The sequence below is a fragment of the Cannabis sativa genome, chromosome X, assembly GCF_029168945.1.
Source record: "Cannabis sativa cultivar Pink pepper isolate KNU-18-1 chromosome X, ASM2916894v1, whole genome shotgun sequence".
Classification (NCBI taxonomy): domain Eukaryota; kingdom Viridiplantae; phylum Streptophyta; class Magnoliopsida; order Rosales; family Cannabaceae; genus Cannabis; species Cannabis sativa.
This window is the reverse complement of record NC_083610.1, coordinates 46,115,053-46,135,426: the sequence shown is the minus strand read 5'-3', so window position 1 is coordinate 46,135,426 and position 20,374 is coordinate 46,115,053. Positions and strand designations below refer to the sequence as shown.

The 20,374-nt window shown below is 34.4% G+C and overlaps 1 protein-coding gene across 1 annotated transcript; it reads left to right on the top strand.

Moving 5' to 3' along the window:
• The first annotated feature begins 10,582 nt into the window (after positions 1-10,582).
• LOC115719349 (tryptophan aminotransferase-related protein 3-like) lies at positions 10,583-15,461 on the top strand. The gene is made up of 5 exons (XM_030648347.2): positions 10,583-10,916; positions 11,556-11,850; positions 12,819-13,120; positions 13,746-14,032; positions 15,115-15,461. Exons 1-5 carry the CDS (start codon positions 10,636-10,638, stop codon positions 15,342-15,344), a joined length of 1,395 nt encoding a protein of 464 aa, XP_030504207.2. The 5' UTR covers positions 10,583-10,635; the 3' UTR covers positions 15,345-15,461.
• The last annotated feature ends 4,913 nt before the right edge of the window (positions 15,462-20,374 follow it).

The window sequence follows — 20,374 nt, the reverse complement described above, 5'->3', positions numbered from 1 at the left end:
TGACTATGAAGCCCAGGAATTTTCCCGACTTGACCCCGAAGGTGCATTTTTTCGGATTGAGCTTCATGCCGTATCTCCGGACGACTTCGAAACATTCCTCTAAGTCGTTTGCATGGCTGTTGCATGCTTTGGATTTGACGAGCATGTCGTCTACTTATACCTCCATGTTTCGTCCCAGGAGGCTTTTAAACATCCGGTTAACCATTCTTTGATAGGTTGCTCCGGCGTTTTTCAGTCCGAAAGGCATGACTAGGTAACAGTATACGATAATCGGTCCTGAAGCTAGTGCACTCCTGGTCTGTCGTATGCATTTTTATTTGATTGTACCCAGCATAGGCATCCATGAAAGACAGCAGCTTAAATCCGGACGTGGCGTCTACCATCTGGTCGATCCTGGGCAGCGGAAAGCAGTCCTTTGGGCAGGCTTTGTTTAGATCTGTGAAATCTATACAAACCCGCCAGGTCCCGTTCGGCTTGGGCACCAGGACCGGATTGGCCAGCCATTCCGGATAGTATACATCGCGGATCATGCCATTAGACAAAAGTTTATCCACCTCTTTCTCTAAGGCCTCGGCTTTCACCGAGTCGAGCGGGCGTCTCTTTTGCTGTACAGGGGGCATGTCCGGATTGACATTGAGTACATGGGTGATGACATGAGGGCTGATGCCGGTCATGTCTTCTTGGCGCCATGCGAAAATGTCGATGGCGCCCTTCAGTGTTTTTATTATTTTATCTTTTTCCTCCGGATCCAGGCTTCTCCCTATCCGGAGTACTTTGGTGGAGTCGTCGTCGCACACTGGTATTTCTTCGACGTCCTCTATTGGTTCTACGACCCTTTCGGACCCTATGCGAGGATCCAATTCGTCCTCTTCAGCCTTCTCTATCTCAGGGGGCCCCCGGACCATGAGTATTGGCAAGTGGGTGGCAACATTGTAACATTGCCTGGCCTCTCCTTGATTTCCCCTCACCGTTCCGACTCCGGCTTCCTGGGTAGGGAATTTTAGGCATAGATGTCGAATTGAGGTTATTGCACCAAAGTCGACGAGGGCCGGTCGGCCTAAGATTGCGTTGTAGGCTGTTGGACAGTCTACCACCACGAAGGTGCAATACTTGAATGTGCTTTGGGGGGTATCGGGGCACAGGGTAACCGGGAGCCTGACTTTTCCCATCGGGATTAGCGTCGTCCCGTTAAACCCTGTGAGCTGCGATCCACTAGGCGAGAGGTCCCGGTCGGTCAACCCTATCCCAGTGAAGGCTTCTTTGAAGAGCAAGTTCACGGAACTCCCGTTGTCAATCAGGACCCTAGCCACCACCTTATTTGCGATGGGGGTCTCTATGACCAGCGGGTCGTGATGAGGAAAACGCACCGCCTTGGCGTCTTCTTCCGTGAACGTTATGGGTTGGTCCATTAGCCGAGGCCTTTGAGCCGGGAGTTGAGTGACCTCCCACACCTCACTGTGTCTTGCGGCCTCGGCATATCTCTTTCGCTCCTTGCGAGTGTTTCCTCCGATATGGGGACCTCCAGAGATCATGGCTACCCGTCCATTAGGCCGGGGCGGTAGTCCGGGTATATGCTGGGTGTCACCTGCGGGAGCAGCTGGAGGCAATACTCCTGCTGTACCCCCTGGTGTTCCCGGAGGCATACCCCCTGCCACCTGCCCTGGATTAAGGTGGGGCAACCTATTTTTGATCCACTCAAAGAGGTGGCCCAAACGGATCAAATTCTCAATCTCGTCTTTGAGATTTTTACACTCATTGGTGCTGTGACCAATGTCGTTGTGGTACTCGCACCTTTTACTCGGATCTCTCCGGGAGCTGTCTTTGTACAATGGCTGTGGTCTCCGGTAGTGCGTATTCTGCCTTGTGGCAAAATATACACGTTCCTGAGAGTCCGTGAGCTCTGTGTACTGGGTGTATTGGGGTGTGTACCCCTTCTTTTGGCGCTTCTCTCCCGTTCGGGTGCTGCCCTTGGAGGACCTTTTGCTCCTCGACCTTTGGGTAGGGCCTGTTAAGCTAGCAGTCGGGGCAGCCTGCGAAGGGGTCCGTCCATTCACCCCGGACGGGTTGCCGTAATGGGAAGATGCCGGGGCCAAAGCTTGGCCCTGGCTGTATCCGGGAGTAGCAGAGAACTGTATGCCACTTACCGGAGGGGTCGCGGTTGGGACAGTACCCGAGGGCGATACTCCTGGCATGCATCCCGCTATCCCGGTGGGATAATAGCCTCCGTAAGCCACGATCTGGGCTTCTTCGAGGTTAATATATTATTGGACTCGCTTCTGGAAGTCCTGAAGGCTAGCAGCGCCTTCTTGCTGTAATTCGTTCCAGAAGGGAGTCTCAGTGCGGATTCCTGCTTGGAGAAGCGCAAGCTGTTGTCCGTCGTCGACCTTCTTGGTCTTCGAGGCTTCCTCTCGGAACCTCTTGATGTAATTCTTCAAGGTCTCGGTGGGCAGTTGCTTGATGTTGGTCAAGGCACTAACCTCCAAGTTGACCTTCCTGGCAGCGACAAACTGTCTCCGGAAGTTGGTTTGGAGTTTGTTCCAGCAACCCACCGATCCTGGTTCCAATTTCTTGAACCATTCCTCTGCCGATCCGCTCAGAGTGAGGGGGAAGCATAAGCATTTGGCGTCATTGCTGACCCGCATGACTGTCATGACCCGGTTGAACCGTGACAAGTGATCACTGGGGTCGGAGTTCCCAGTATATGCTGCCATTTCGGGCATTTTGAAGTTTTTAGGGAGCTCCGCCTCCAGGATATGTTTGGCACAAGGCTCCCGATCCTCACTGTCCGAGTCGGAGTCGTCTCCCTTCTGCCTCCGGGAGACTCGAGCAATATCTTTTCGAAGTATGGCAAGTTCTGCCATAATCCCTTCGTTTACAGTACCCGGGGAGACTACGGGCCTGTATCTTTTTTGGTCAAGGTGATCCCGGAGGTCACCTTGATTCCCATTGATTTGATTTCTCAGATCAATGGGTGGACATCTCTGTCCTCTTCTTCCTCTACCCCCTGGTTCCTGGTGCACGGAAACGCTTTTCCGGTCCCCTCGATCCTGAGGGCCAAGACTCCCTCTTTGGGGCTTGCCCCTCTGCGGACCTTTCCCTTTAGGGAAATCCGAGCGGACCTTTCGCGGATCCTGCGCCTTTTTCTTTCGACCAGGGGCAGAAGTAGGGTTTTTTGTTTGGTTTTCCTCAGCAGGGTGCCTTATAGGGCTAGGTTCCCTAGGCCTTTGCTGCTGGGAATTAGGCGAAGACGTTGCTGGCTCCCCGTCGAGTCCAGCGGCCATCGCCTTGGGATGCACGTGAATACCAGCTGCCTCCATGGCTTTCTGCATGGCTAGCATCACTTCCTGCATTTTTTGATTTTGCGCTTTCTGAGCTTCGATCTCAGCTTCATGATCGATAGCTTTTTGTCTAAGGAGCACCAGCTCCGAGTAGCTTCCTCCGTCATAGGCATACTCGTCGAGGTGTTCCTCGTAGTTTTCATCGGGAACTATTTCTTCTTCTTCTTCCTCGGACTCCTCTGCTGCCCTTGAGGCTACATCTTCCTCATTGGGATCTTGAGCGTCTTCTAGGGGGCGAGGATGACGTGTAGCTCTCGTCTCTACCATTGTCGTGAAGTTAAATGCTTGTTGTGAAGCAGCTTTCCTCAGCTCTCAATGAAAGCACCAAAATGTTGACCGAGGTTTTCGGCAACTATTAAAATATAATTATAATAAGGAGCTGTAAGAAAGTGAGATGAAGACTTTTTACGTGGTTGGGGCGTTAATGAGCCTTAGTCCACGAGCCACTGCTATTAATGGATGTATTTAATACAGATTCTACACTTGAGAGAATGTTTTTCTCTTAAATACAGAGAATGTTCTTGGTGAGTTTTTTCTCTTCTTGCTCTTTTGCAACCAAGATTCTCGACCCCCATTAAATGAGCTTTGAGGGGGTATTTATAGTGTTTTGGTGGGGTAATCCCTAGAATTGTTCTTACACACGTGTCTGTAAGTATCCATAAAGTTGGGCATTTCCGATGAATATACCATGGGTGATGCATGGTCAAATCCCTAGGTGCTGTAGGGTTTTTATGGAGAATGTCCTTTTTGTCTTGTGATTGACGTGACTCTTCGCAGAGTAGCCGTCGCTAGACTTAAATGATCATTACTGTAGCGCTGCTGTTCGGGGGTTGTGCCGTCAGACTTTATTGCGTGTTACAGTCCCAACACGCTTCCTCCCATGCAGCATTAAATGCGACTTGATTTCTCGGGAGAGACCTGACACATCCCGGAGAGCCTTCATGCTATACTAGCTTCCTGGAGTACCTTGTACTCCGGGTGTCTCCTCCGGGACCCATGCTAATAGCGCTTCCTGGTGGCATAAAAAGACTTAGCAAATCTTTCCAAGTTATCTGATCCACGTGTCCCCTCTCGACTGGTCCACGTATTTTGGGCGAATTTTGGAGCAACAACTATATTATAAGGTTTTTTAATATGTCGTGTTGTGCTTTTCAGACTTGTCATGTTTTGTACTTTTTGAACTAGTCTATTCGTGCTTACATATCGTGCTTTTCGTGCCGTGTCGTGCCAATTTGTAGCATTGTGCTAAGCCCGTATTTTTTTGTGCCTAGTTATACTTGTGCCGGTTTCATATTATCAAAAAATCCGACTCGTATTTACAATACAAATATTTAGTATTAACTTTTTTTTATGGCACTACAACATTTCACATCATTAGCGGCGGACCACTCTGCCGCTAACACCCACTAATTCGGCCGCTAGAGGGTATTAGAGGCGGATTTCAGCCGCTATTGGTTCGCGGCTAATGCGTGGCTGCTACTAACAGTATTAGCGGCCAAAATGGAGTCCGTCGCTATTAATATCATTAGCGGTGGAACAATTGCGGCGGGCATTAGCGGCGGATTGCTCGCCGCTAATAATATATTTTTTTTAAAAAAAGGAAACGACCACCATTAGCAGCAGACATTGGGGTCCGCCGCTAATAATACCACTGTTATTAGCGGCGGATAGGGTCCGCCGCTAATGACCAAAAATGTTGTAGTGTGGTTAATTAGGATTTTTAACCCCCAAACTTTAATATGTACCAAATCATGCCCCTAAACTTTTTTGGCCATTAAAAAATTCCCCCTGAACTATTGTGATTGTTAGATTTAAGGATTTTTGTTTAATTTCATTCCATTATACTGTTTCAGTAATTGTTTATGTACTAAATCATGCTCCCCAGACTTTGATATCTACCAAATTATGCCCCTTGAACTTTAACATAAACTAAATCATGCCCCCTGAATTTTTATCCATGTTAGACTTTTTTTTACTAAAATTAGACAAAAATCCTTAAATTCAACAATCTCAATAGTTCAGGGGGTATTTTTAACGACCTTAAAAGTTCAAGGAGCATGATTTGGTACATGTCAAAATTCGGAAGTAAAAATCCTAATTAATCATTTTTAATGTTATTTGTTTTTACTTTATATTATATTTACTATTATAAAATACTAAGTATTAATTTTTAACATATCCTCAACTTAAATCGTGGCTTTACCGTTCATTTTCTAACCGATTTGAAATACGACGTGAAATGTTGGATGAAAAGAAAGAAACTTGTAAGATGTGGGTGTTGGGCTATTGTTGAAGATGTGATACACCTTGGCTTATTATTTCTTGAAATTTCTCTTCTCCATGGTTGTAATCACAATTTGATCTTAATTAATTTTTTTTTTGTTGTTATTTTGTGTATTGATATTTGATAATTAGGTCCACTTATGGAGTAGTGTGGAATTAGACCAACTCTAATGGGTATTCTCCATATAGTTGTCCAAAAAATAATGAGTCATATTGTATTATTATTAATATTTAGGCTAATTAGTAATTTTTCCTCCCGAACTTTGACATGTACTAAATCGTGTCCCCTGAACTTTTTTGGCCGTTAGAAATTCCCCCCGAACTATTAAAATTGTTAAATTTAAGGACTTTTGTCTAATTTCATTCAATTTTACTGTTTCAGTGATTGTTTATGTACTAAACCATGCTCCCCAGACTTTGATATCTACCAAAGCATGCCCCTCAAACTTTGTTATGTACTAAATCATGCTCCTTGAATTTTCATCCATGTTAGAATTTTTTTACTAAAATCAAACAAAAGTCCTTAAATTTAACAATCTCAATAGTTCGGGAGGAATTTTTAATGACCAAAAAAGTTTAAGGGGCACGATTTAGTACATGTAAAAGTTCGGGGAAAAAAATTACTAATTAGCCTAATATTGATGTACATATTAAAAAATAAAAAAAAAATGAGTGAATTATTGAGAATTTTAAATTAATAAAATGAGAGAATTAAAAAAAAATAAAAATAATTTATAACTAGAATATTATTTCATCACTTTATATATGTAGAGAGATATATAGATCATTCCTTCATAATCAAAACAATTCAATATATTTTTAATTGATTAGATGATTAGGGACGAATGCAGCTCCATCAATTAGGGGCCTAAATGCTAAAAAAGAATTAAGGGGGACCAAAATATAATTTTTTTCAAAGTAATTTTATTAAAAATTAAGAAAAAAATTGGGAGGGGTCCATCCCTGCAGATAATAATTCATATATAAACTAGTCTTCCTATTAAAATTATGGGCTCCGCGGGGATCGCTCTTAAAGGGACGGGATTTCTCCGTCTAAATGGAGAACGGGAAGAGGACGTGAATTACTTTTTATCCCTGAATATTAAACGGAGTGAGTACAGGGATCACACTCCTTGCCCCGACGGAGACTCATTTAGTATTTTATTTTATATTTTTAGCTAATAATAATTTATAATTTATAATTTATGATTGTGCCTATTTTTTTTAGTATATTAGTATCCTAATTAAGAATTTTTAAGTTGTGTTTTGGAGTGGTCATAGGCATAGTGATTTCACACTTCTCTCACAAAGAGGAGATCTCAAGATCAAATTCCCCCTCCCCAATGTCAAAAAAAAAGTTGTATTTTGGATAATTATTGAAGTATTTATTTATTTTGAAAATGTGTTTTGGATAATTATTAGTTTATTGAATAATAATTAATATGTAATATTTTAATTTTTATGTAGTATAATATTTTTATATATTTAAATATTATAAACTTTAATTTTTTATAGGGGATTTTCCGTCCCATTCTCGATAGTGAATAAGCAGGTGTTGCCCCTGATTTTGCCCTATATACGTGGACCAACCGGATAGGGACACGTGGACCGAAAGATCTTAACATTTAAATTAATTGCTAAGTCTTGATGAAGAAAGGCGTCTTCCGGGACCTGCCTCCCGGAGAAGGCATCCGGAGTCCTCTATGCTCCCGGAGGCCTAAGTAACATCAAAACATCTCCACGAGGTGCCAGGCTTCCCCTGAGCAGTCATCTCGCATTTAATGCCGCATGTGAGGAAACGTGTTGGGACTGCCACACGCAATAAAGTCTGACGACACAACTCCCAATCTGCACCTACGAAGCTATGATCACTTAAGTCTATTGACGGCTACACTGCGAAGAGTCACGTCAGTCAAAAGGCAATAAGGACATTCCACATAAAAGCCCTAAAGCACCTAGGGATTTGACCATGCATTACTCATGGTATATTCATTGGGAGTACCCAACTTTATGGATATTTACAGAAATACATGTACTATAATCCTGGGAATCACCACACCAAAAACACTATAAATACCCCCTCAAAGCTCATTAAAGGGGGTCGAGAATTTTGGGTTGCATAAGTGCAAGAAGAGTAAATACTCACCAAGAACATTCTCTGTATTTAACACACTCATAAATACACAGACTCGTGGACTAAGGCTCATTAACGCCCCAACCACGTAAAAATCCTTCTCTTAATTTCTTACAGCTCTTTAATCTTCTATGATTTCATTGGTTGCCGAAAACCTCGGTCAACAGCAGGGATGTAGATTAAAATCCTTAAAATGAATGAGGACAGCAGGAGCACTCCCCGTTAATTTTTCGCCCCGTGTACATTCCTAATTTGTAATATTTTAATATATTATGTAGTTTAATATTTTTATATATTTAAACTTTTATTACAAAATTTACTTTTTTATAGGGGATTCTCCGCCTCATTTCCAATGGTGAATAAGCAAGGTAGTGATTAAAATCCTTAAAAAGAATGAGGACCGCGGGAGCACTCTCCGCTAATTCTCCGTCCTGTGTACATTCTTAAGAGGGATTTTTTCTATAATAAACTAAAAATGGAACAAATTTACATTTATGACCCAAAAAAGGGAAAAAAATAAAAATAGAAACTAAAAGTTGTTAATTACAAAAATACTGGCCAAGGAAAACGGAAGCCTCCATCTTCTTCGTGACCCAGCCGACGAACCCCAACAACCCATTCTCAAACCAATTTCCTTCCAAAACTAGGAAAATCAAATCTAAAAAAATGTAGATCTCAAGGGAAAACAACTTAAATTTCGAAAATCCAAATACAAAAACGGAAAGAAAAAAAATCATCCAACCTCCATTGCTGTGCAAAAAAAACTCAAAAATAACATTCAGTCAAAAAAGCAAATCGCGTTCAGAGGTGAAGAATTGAATAGAAGGAGATCTGGAAATCATTGAAACTCACCCATGATTGAATCAGAGAAAGAATTGAAGGTAATAAAATATGGAAAAACAAACATCATCTAAGCTTCCAGAAAAAAACCAGAAAGCAACCACAAAACAATATTTTAAAAACACCCAGACATAAACAGCCTAAAAGATGAACAACCGGGAAAAAACATATTAACAACATTTTGCAAAACATGAAATTACTAAAAAAATTGTTCACTGTGAAATAAAATTAAACAACACTACAACTACTAAAAATAAACATTAAAACAACTGTTTAGAAAAGGCCAATAGAACACTAAAAGAACAATCAAACAACGAATTAAAAATAAGGAAAAAATGTTATGAAAACACAAAACCTTCGTACAAAAAATGAGAACAAAAACAACAATAAACCCTAAAAAAACACATTTAAAACTTAAAAATAACTAATAAGAAAACCCAAACTGACAAAAAGAAAAATAGTGTAGTTTGGTTAAATGATGCTAAAAAACTATTTAATTGCAGTAACAAAACCAAAAACAAAAATGAGAACAAAAACAAAATGAAAAATAACGGTTGATTAAAAATTTCAACTTAAAAAAATGAAAAAAAAATTCAAGGTAAACAACTCTTGGGTTTAACTTTAGGCTTCACTTCCAAATCAAGAACTTCATCCTCGAAGTCAAAATCGGAGAGAACCTAAAACATTATGGAGAAAAATATTGAAACACAAAACAGCAAACGAAAAACAAAACAATAAGAAAAAAACTAAAAAAAAAAATCAAAAAACAACCCAACTTACATCCTTGACAAATCTCGAAGATTTGGTTCTCTTTGCCTTACGAGATTCAATCTTAGCTGGAAAAATCTTTTTTTAGAACCAAATGGCTCTGCAGCATCACCCATTCCCTTCTTCGCAATGTCTTTCAAACCCATTTTAGGATCGTAGCATAGATGGGAGGTTGAAATTCGTGGGTTAGGACTTCACAGGAGATGATAGTAGGTTATGGAAAAAGAAAACTAACAGAAAATAAAAGAAAAATTAAAAAAAAATGAATGAAAGAGAAGAAGGTGGAAGAGATGGAGTGTAATATTGGAGATGAAAGAGAAGAAGATGGAAGAGATGGAGTGTAATATTGGAGAAAACCTGTGACATAAACATGCATACGTATTTGTGTAATTATCAAACTTTTTAAAATATAATATTGAAAAATAATTTTTTTAAAAAAAGTATAAATAACTGAATAAAGATAAAAATGTAAAAAAATATAGCAAGAAAAAGATACCAAGTGTAAAAATCCCTTCTTAATAGTGTGTGAAAATTACTAATTAACAATTAAATAATATATATACAGTAGAACCTCTATTCAAGAATAACCTCTATATAAGAATAACCTCTATATTGTAATTAAAAAAATGAAGTCCCAATTTGGGCTAGTTATAAATAAGAATAACCTCTATATTGTAATTAGTTATACATTTTTTAAGTCCCGTATTAATAAAATATACCTCTATATAGGAATAATTATATCTTAAAAAAATATATACATATATTTTATAAATTTACTTATGTAGAATTAATAATTTTATTTCAAATTATAGTACATGTATAAATATTATATGTACTCGAAAATAATTTTAATATAATATAGTATTAAGAATTGTTTATTGGTATTTTTGTTACATTGATATTTTGATTTTTCTTTTCAAGTGTAACTCTATTTAGTTATAACCTCTCAATTAGAATATTATTTTCTTGGTCCCAAGTGTATTCTTGAATAGAGGTTATACTGTATTTATATATAATAATTTAGGCGTATGCTTCCATAAATGAATAGTTGACCTATATAATATCGTTGGACAAAGTCATCATCTTTAATTACAATATAATATATATTATTTTGTATACTTTAGGATTCCTTAATTAATACTTTAGCAAAAATAGATTCCTTTCTCTTCATTTATATATACATGTTCTTCAACAATAACAATAATCATTAACGATGAAGATGGGAAATATTAAAGCGCTACAAAAAGCTTAATAATAACATTAGTGTTGTTAATGATATTGGTATGTTCTTTAACTCTAAACATTTTCTTTATAATATTTAAGAGATCAAATTTTGATGAGGATGAAAGAAGTGAGTTGAGTTGGAGTAAAAGGGCAGCAAAGGAAGCTGAGGCTGTGGCAGCAATCTCATGTTCTGGTCATGGAAGAGCCTATTTGGATAGTTTTATTATTGGTTTTGATCAACAAAAAATACCAATTTGTGAGTGTAATTCTTGCTATGTTGGATCTCATTGTCAGAACTTTCTTCCTTCTTGTCCTGCAAATGCTGATGGGTCTCTCTCTCTATACTATTTAGTTTTTTTGGTTTTTTTCTTTTTTTTTTTCAATAGCATAATTAGTGTATAATATTCTAGGGTATGTGTAGAAGTTGGATTTTGATTAGAAAATTAAAAAATATAAGGAAATTATAGGAGAGAAATCCGTGTTTCATATAATTTTGCCTCCTATGCCAAACATGAGAATTATTTATTTTACTTTTTTTTTCTTACTAAAATTCAATTTGCAAACATATAGTACACATATGGTTAGTGATTTTTTTTATCTACAATAAATTAAAATTCTTTAAGTTTGACTTTCATATGCTTTACACTTTCATAATTTTTTTTTTAATTTTTAAAAAATATTTATTAAAGATACATAAAAAGTTACTATAGATAGAAAATCAACCTTGATTTTAAATTTTTTGTTAATTGGAAAAAAAATAATTTTCATATTTGAGTTTAAATTCTCCCTTTCACAATGTAAAATCTAAAATTTTCAACACAGTTAAAAATTAAAATTGCATAAAATACATAAATCAAATAAAAGTCAAATTGGTAGGTTAAGTAGTTATTTTGTTATTTTATAGGAGAGTTAAAATGTCATAATAATAATCATATAATATATAATATATATGAATATAATTAATGCAGTGGAGATCCACTTTTCTTGGAGCCATTTTGGATGAAAAATGCAGATAGGAGTGCAATCATGGTGGCTGGTTGGCACAGAATGAGTTATATCTTTAACCATTCAGGCTCCATGTCTAAACAACTTGAAGCTCAAATTCACCATATCCATGACATTGTTGGAAATGCATTAACTCAAGGAAAATACATTATTTTTGGAACTGGCTCAACACAACTTATTAATGCTGCTATTCATGCCCTTTCACCTCATAATTCCTCTTCTCCTTCTATAGTTGTGCCTTTAATCCCTTATTACCCGGTTAGTATCTCTTTCCATCAAATCTACTTAATTATACAGTGTAGTAATTCTATTAAAATGTTGATTGGGTTTGTAATTTTGCCGCTTTAAGCCTTTATTAAGTATCCATTTTTGATAGGAGTGTTCGCAGTGCGGGTAATACGGTTTTTTGATCATTTTTCAAACTAACTTGCACATGCGGTTTTTCTAATTATTTGGACTATCACCAAATAATTAAACTATCACAAATATAATAAAGCTTGAGCAACAATTGTCACAAATATAAGGCTTGAAAATAAATATATAAAAAAAAAAATTAAGTTTTAACAATACAATAATTAGTGGGTTTTGAGTGGAACATTCACATATTGGACCTAAATAAATATAAAAATTAGTCTTTATATAATGTGCGGTGCGGTTTGAATAGCATATTAACAATTCAAAACCGCAAACCGCACCGCATGGTTTAGGAAAAATTCAAATCGCGACCGCATCGCAGCAAAGAATTTCAAACCACATTTTTTTTTTGCGGTGCGAGCGTTTGAGCAGTTTGATGAACTCTCCTAACTCCTAGACTTATGGCTGTTATATATACATGGGTACATTACTTTAGTTGTTTTATGGAATCATGACGACTTGCCCTGCAAACTAATATTTGTCTTCACTCACACATTTCTTGAGAAAACTTCTCAGGAAATCATCCACCCTAATATTATACCCACCACTCTATTTAATCATTCTTCAACTGACAGTCTTAATTAAAATCATCTTACTTAGATGTTCCAGATGCCATGTTAGATTAAGATTATTTACCAAGAAGTACATTAATTAATTAACTACACATGCAATATGTTTTTTCTTGTATATATTTATATACATTTAGACAAGTTAATTACCATAATATTGTCCCTTAATTTTTTTGGAAAATGTCATATATATATATATATATATATGATTATAAATGTGAATTGGTTTGAAAATTTTTGCAGCTTTACAAGCAACAAACTGAGTTTTTTCAAGAGGTTGAATACAAGTTTGAAGAGGATGCATCTTTGTGGATGAAGAAGATGAACAACTGCTCTAATGATGATAATATAATTGAAATTGTGACCTCACCAAACAATCCTGATGGGAAGCTCAATCGTGCTCGTTTTCAACACCCAAATGCCAAAGCCATATATGATAGAGTCTATTATTGGCCACATTTTACTGCAATTTCAGCTCCAGCTGATGATGATATTATGTTCTTTTCACTTTCCAAGCTCACCGGTCATGCAGGCACTAGATTTGGGTATCTACTAAATCAACCCTTTTCATTATTTTTTGTCATGTTATATTTATATAAAAATGCATTTACATTTAGGGTTTGTCACAATTTTATATTTGATGCATTCATATTCTTATAATAGTACTCTAATTTGTTTCTGAAACAAGCTACTAGAACAAAAATTTCTGGGTAGTATAATGGTGGTATTGCTTGTTCCACATCATTTATTTCTTATGACTAATATCAATTTTTTCTCTTTTGCAAATTATAATTATTATGTATATATACATGTAGTTTTTTTTTTGTTTCTGCAAACTAAGCATTTATTGATTCAACGAAAAGTTAGACTTCACAATCATTACTGAATGTATATACAGATACTAGTTCTTTTATATATTTTGATAATTAGTATAGTATAAATATTCTATATATAAGGTGGGGATATATAATAAGATGCTAACTATTTATAAAGAACTACCTTATAGTAGTGCTGGATACCATGATACTTAATATTAATGCTCTAAAATTTAATTTATAGTGTGAGGGAAAGGAGAACAATATAAATGAGAACACTTTTGCCTTTTTGTTAAGAGTTTTGTATGAGTTTAGTGTTATTATAATGAGGTTGTTATTGTTGTGCATTGTGTAGATGGGCAGTGGTGAAGGATGAAATTGTGTTCACAAGAATGAATAAATACTTGTCTGTGAACACAATGGGAGTTTCACACGAATCTCAACTAAGAGCTTTACATCTTATGAAAGTAATTATTGATCAAGCAAAAGAAGGAGAGACAATATTTGATTTTGGGTATAAAACGATGAGAAATCGTTGGGAAAAATTGAATGAAATCGTGTCGGTTTCGAAACGCTTTTCTCTTCAAAAATTAGAATCTCAGTACTGTAATTTCTTCCACAAAATTAGGGGACCTTCACCAGGTAAGATATATGAGACACTTTCTCTTCTATGATCATAAGCATTAATAATATTCATCATGCATCAAAATGTAAAAGTATAGTGCATGGTTAGTAGGGCTGATCTTGAGTTGTATTAGGTCTTAAGAAAAGTAAAATGTTTTGATCCTTATTATAAAAATAGATGGTATTTTTAAAAAATATTAAAATAAATATATATTTTTAAAAAGAACTTTTTATTCATTTGAGTCTCTGAGTTGGGTGAGTTCTAAGCATGGACCTAGTCTGTCTTAGCATAGGGCTGACCCTAATGGTTAGTACTAGTATAGCATTTATTCATACATTTTTTTCTAGGTGAAAATTAGTTGAGGAAATTACATTGTATACCTACTTTACTTTTCTTGTGATCTTTACCTCTATTTTATTTTCTTTAAGATATATTCACTATTATAGATGATGTCCCTATTATACCCCTTAAGTTATTGTAAAATATATGCTAAACTTAAGTGGAAGATGGGGTATATTTGGCAACTCACTCACAAAAGTAAGTATATTTCAATAAAATATAATATAAAAGTATTTTTGATTAATGGACACAAAAATAAAGTATTTTTCAACTTATCCCAAATTAGTTTATATATATAAGCATAGATTAATTAAGAGCATTTTTACATGGTTTTTGAGTTCTAGTACTCTAGCAAATGCCCTTTATAGTTAAGAAAAAAAATGCTCTTTATATATTACTTTTACTCTAGTTTTAAGGCATGAGTCATAATAAATCTATAGATTTCAATTGAACCTACTAAATTGAGCCACGTGGTTGTACGAGTGGTTGGTCAGGCACCTACAAAAATTGATATAAGCAGTAGGGGTTTGACTAATCTCCATCCTATACAACCACGTGATATAAGCTGGTGGGTTCAGTTGACAAAATTTAAGTTCGAGATTTTCTTAACATTACCGTCTCAACTAAAACTCACCGAGTAAAACCCTCAAAATAATTTTACGAACAAACAAAAAAAAAACATTATCTGTAGTTTTTATGCTTAAATTATATAATTACTAAGTACTGAGTACTAATTAATAATGTCCAATATTTATGGCAGCTTATGCATGGTTGAAGTGCCTAAGAAAAGAAGGAGAAGGAGAAGGAGAAGAAGAAGATTGCTATGAAATTATGAGAGCAGCAAATATAGTTGGGCGTAGAGGAAGCATTTATGGTGATGAAGACAAGTATGTAAGACTTAGCCTTGTAAGGACCCAAGATGAGTTTGATCATCTACTTAACCAACTCAACATCTTCATCTCACAAGAATCCACTTCCAAATCTATTTAACTATTCTTAAAATAATAACAATATTGTTATTAGACATCAATAGTGAGTGCGAACATTAATTTTCCACATAATAATTATTAAATAAAATATGCGGCCCTCAATGTTTAATTACACTAATTTCATTTATTTTCATTAATATTTTGGAAAATTCAGCATCAACTAACCATGCAAAAATGAACCTAAAATGTATTAATCAAACCAAAAGACTTAACACACACAGTAGAGAAAAGAGCATGTTCTGTTATTTTATTATGTACAAAATGGTGTCGACAACTGTCTATAGTTGAATTACATACCCTTATATAGAACAAGAGAGATACAAAGACAAGAGTATTAACTAACTATAATTGAAGAACTGGCCATGACTAACTTATTAGAACATGACATCTAGGCTAACTAACTACCTATATTAACTGTCAAGACATTAGATAGAGATCCCAAAAAATAATATAAAGCAACACTTGATTTGGTGCTTAATTAAGGTGAAAAGCATCATCTATATGTATAGAGAGCAAATTATGTGTCGTTTAGGTATGAATATCCATTTTTTTTTAATTAGAGTAATAGTTGAGTTGATCGAACGATTCTTTATAATTATTGGAAGTGAAAATATATCGAACCGTAAAGTACATTTAAATTTTGATCAAAACTATGTATTTTATTGGATTTTATACAATTTGTGTAAAAATATAATTTTTTTTTCAAAAAAAATTATTTTGTGAGAAAAAGTAAAAATTTATATATTTATATATATGGAAAAAAATTGTAAGGTAACTAATTAATTTAACTATTTTTCCCTTCTTTTTTTATTTTAATTTTTTTTTGAAAAAAATCCCATATTATGGTAAACTTTTTTTTTAAAAAAAACCTATAGAAAAAAATTCTCAAATATCTAGTTGGACTATTTTTCTGACACAGTGATTAAAATTAGGAGAATCATTCCATTTTTTAACTTTTTTTTTTTTCATTTTTACGGTTTAGGTTATTTTGGTGATTTTTATGTAGGCATGTTATGTGATTTAAGTTGCTCCATTGGTTGCTATATGAATTTTTGTAAAAATATAAAATAAAAAAAACTACTTTGAAATATAAAAATAAAAAAATCCCTTAAAATTATCAATGAATTTATAAGATTAGACCTCCTCACCCCCAAAATTACTGGACTATTTGTATACTTTGAGTGTATTTGGTAATATTTTTTTAATCAATTTTTTATTTTTAAAATTAAAATATTTTTCAAAATCATGTTATATAAAATTCTTTTCACTTTTCAATTTTTTAATTGAGAATCAAAATTTTAAAAAATTTGAAAAAAAAAATCACTTTCAAACTTTTCTTAAACAATTTGTTTTCTTAATCTATATTTTGGACTCCGACTCCTACCTAGACCTTGGAACCCAGACCCGCACCCAAACCTAGACCCAAGACCCAAACCCCGACTCGAACCCAGATCTCGGACCCCGACCCCAGCCTCAGACCCAGACCTTGACCTCGAACCTGCACCCCAGACCCGAACCCAAACCATGACCCCAACCCTGGACCAAAACCTTGACCCAGGACCCGAACCTCGGATCCAACCCTAGCCTTGACCCCTGACCCAGCCCTAGACCTAGACTCTGGACCTCGACGCTGACCCTGACACCGATGCCGACCCCGACTCTGACTCCGGACTCAAACCCCGACCCCGAACTCGAACCCAGTCTCGGCCCTGTAACCCGACCGCCAGACCTAATCCCCAACATGGACCTGGACCCCAACCTCATCCTCGACCCTGGCCCCGAATTCGCACCTAGCCCCAGATTTTAGATCCAGACCCGAACCCAACACTGCCCCGAGCCCCAGACCCAGTCCCGGACCCGATCCCAGACACAGCCCCAAACTAAGCCCCGATCCCGACTTAAATAAAATCAACAAATGAAAATAAAAATAAAATTTACAGAACATACTTTTACCTTTTATTTTTAAAATTAAAAAATAAAAGTGGTTATAGAATGCATTTTTGTTTTTGAAAAACAAAAATTCTAAAAACAAAATTTTTACTTTTATTTTTGTATTTAAAAAATTTAAAAATAAAAGTGTTACTAAACGTGATTTTTTTTTTATTATTTCGATAGAGACTATTAATTAATAGGGAAAAAATACAAAAATACAAAAAAGAAAAAAAAATTACAAAAATACTAAGGGCCAGCCCATTAAATATTTATACAGTCCACATACAAATATTTACAAAAATACCACATGCACTAAGCCTTCAGCTGTACAAAGCGAACGATGAAGATGAACATACCTCGATCATTTCAAAACCGCAAAACAATCAAAATGAAACCAAAACGAGGAAAATACAACCATTAATTCTGGCGAAATCAACTAGAAAAGAAGACCTGCAATGATCTAAACAGAAAATGACGAAAAAAAATCTAGAAAAACTGTGAAGAAACTGAAATTACACATTTGTTTTCTGTTTTATTCGATCAAAACAACTCCTCCTAATATCGAAATCTAGATTCATGAAATGTAGATCTGTAACAAACAGATCTGGAGCTCCCACCAAATCCAAAACAATGTATGATGTGAAAATTTTTTAAAAAAAAACCTCATGAATAATACATCTACATTATATACAGTTACATTTTGATTGATTACTGGTTTCCAATATAAATATATTTTTTTAAAAACACAATAAGAAGAGCAAATTCGAATTAAGGTACAATCAGTTACGTATAATTCTGTTTATTTTTTGTTTTGGTTGCCTTATAGTTGCGTTATCGTTTTATTATAGTTTATATATTATGCAAAAATTTAATTTGACGGGGAACAAGAAATAGCAGTTATACATGGTAAGTTTTGTGCAAATAGTTGCATATTAGTTTTATAGTGAAATAACATATGCAAGTAGCAAAATTATAATAAAACTACAAAACAACTGTATACAAACTAAAATACAGGAAAAACTCTTTGAACATCAACATTCTTGATAAATCTCATTGTTACCCATTGATGATATAAAAATAGACAGGAAACAACTAGACAAAAAACATATTAAAAAAAAAATACATACAGAAGGTGTTTACACTATTAAAAAACTATGAAAAAACTATTACAAAATGAGAAATAATCAAATGAAGAAACTGAAATGAAAAACCAATAAAACATCTCGAAAAACAAAAACAGAAAAAAAAAAAACAGAAAAAAAAACAACAAAATAAAACAGAAATTAAGACTAAACAAACGAAAATGAAAAACTCATAAAAAGAACAAATAAATTAAACAAAAAAAATAGAAGCCCTAAAAAACTAAACAAAACTAAAAGAAATGTTAAAATGAAAAACCTAAAATAGTAAAATCGATAAACACAAAACACACTAATGTCAAATACGAAAAAAATTTCAAAAAGGGGGGAAACGAAAAAGAAATCGAAAACAAACCTGAGATCGAAGACCAGCTCCATCTTAATCATTTTTTGAGCATCATCTTGATGAATTTTTTCCTGGGCAGCAACCTTTGATTTTTTTTAGGAGGAGCTCGCTCACGTTTCGACAATTGAGGAGCAAAATCGGAGTCATCGTCTTATTCCTATTAGCTACAGATTTCAACCCCATTTTAGAACTTTTCTTTGGCACAGGGAAAGGAGAAGAGTTCATCTATGGAGGTTTTATTTTTTAAAAAAAAAAACTGAAAGAAATTAAAAATAATAAAAAAAAAAAAAAAAAAAAAAAAAAAAAAAAGAAGAAGAGAAAAAGAGATAAGGGAATGATGTAAGGTGTGATTGATATAAGTCATCAATCAATGACGTGTGTGGCTGTATGGATTGTGTGTGCAAGTGGTAAAAGTGTAATAAAATAAATTTAATGAGTATAAATGTTAGTTTAACCGTGTGAAGATATATATATAATAAAGTGTGTATTTTGTATTTTTGGTGTAAAAATTTTTAATTAATATACTTAGGAAATGTTCCTTTCATTTAAAAATAATAATAGTAAAACGGTATACTTTTTCATCATCTCTAAAAGGCAAATGTGATTGTTTTTTATATATAGCTACCAATTCTTCACAAAATACAAATGAATAATTTTATCATAAAAGGCAAATTACCATATATACAATTATTTTTTCACTTGTATTAGTGAGTAAGTTAATATACAATGATGAATTTAGATTGTTACAACTACCAAACTTCCATACTTTTTCGGTAAAGACATATGTTGGATCTATTGAAGTTATTATTATTTTTATCATTGGAGAGTGGAGAGACTTCTTCAGTACTTATATTCATTTTCAAAGACTAGCTAATGAAAATAATTATTAATTTGATAGTCTTCCCAAAAAAATAATTTTGAAAGACCAATAAGAAATTAATTTTAAAAGACTAATAAAAACCTTAATTTTAAAAGACTATGGTAAAAACAAAATTAATTTTAAAAGACTTATTATTATTATTATTATTTGATACTTTACGCAAATATTTGAATGTTAGATTATTTTTAATGGGAAATGTAAAAATTGAGCTATATTTGATACAAAAAGTAGCTTTGTGATATTTTTATATCAATTTTTACTATTGTAGCTCTAATGCATAATTATAAGGGATTATTTCACAAATACATAAAAACAACAAAAAAATTACAAAAATACGATTTCACAGAATTTTAAATATTTTTACGATTTTTTTTATTTTATTTACAGAAAATACGGTCTTTTTATATTGTACTCTTATTATTTTGTTGTTGATTTTTTGTTATATGTATGTTATTTTTTGTTGTTGTTTTGATGTTATTTTATTATTACTTTTATGTTGTTTTCTTGTTGTTTTCGTGTTGTTTCTGTGGAAAACCGTAAAAATATAAAAAAAAAATTCTGTAAACGTAAAAATGTAATTTTTTTACAAAAAATTGTGACTTATGTAATGATTCCTAATTATAAATCTTGATGTAAAATTTAATATGTCATTTAATGTCCATTTAATAATTTATTTAAAAAAATATATAAAATAATATTAATAATACAAAGATAAATAATAAATTTAATAATAA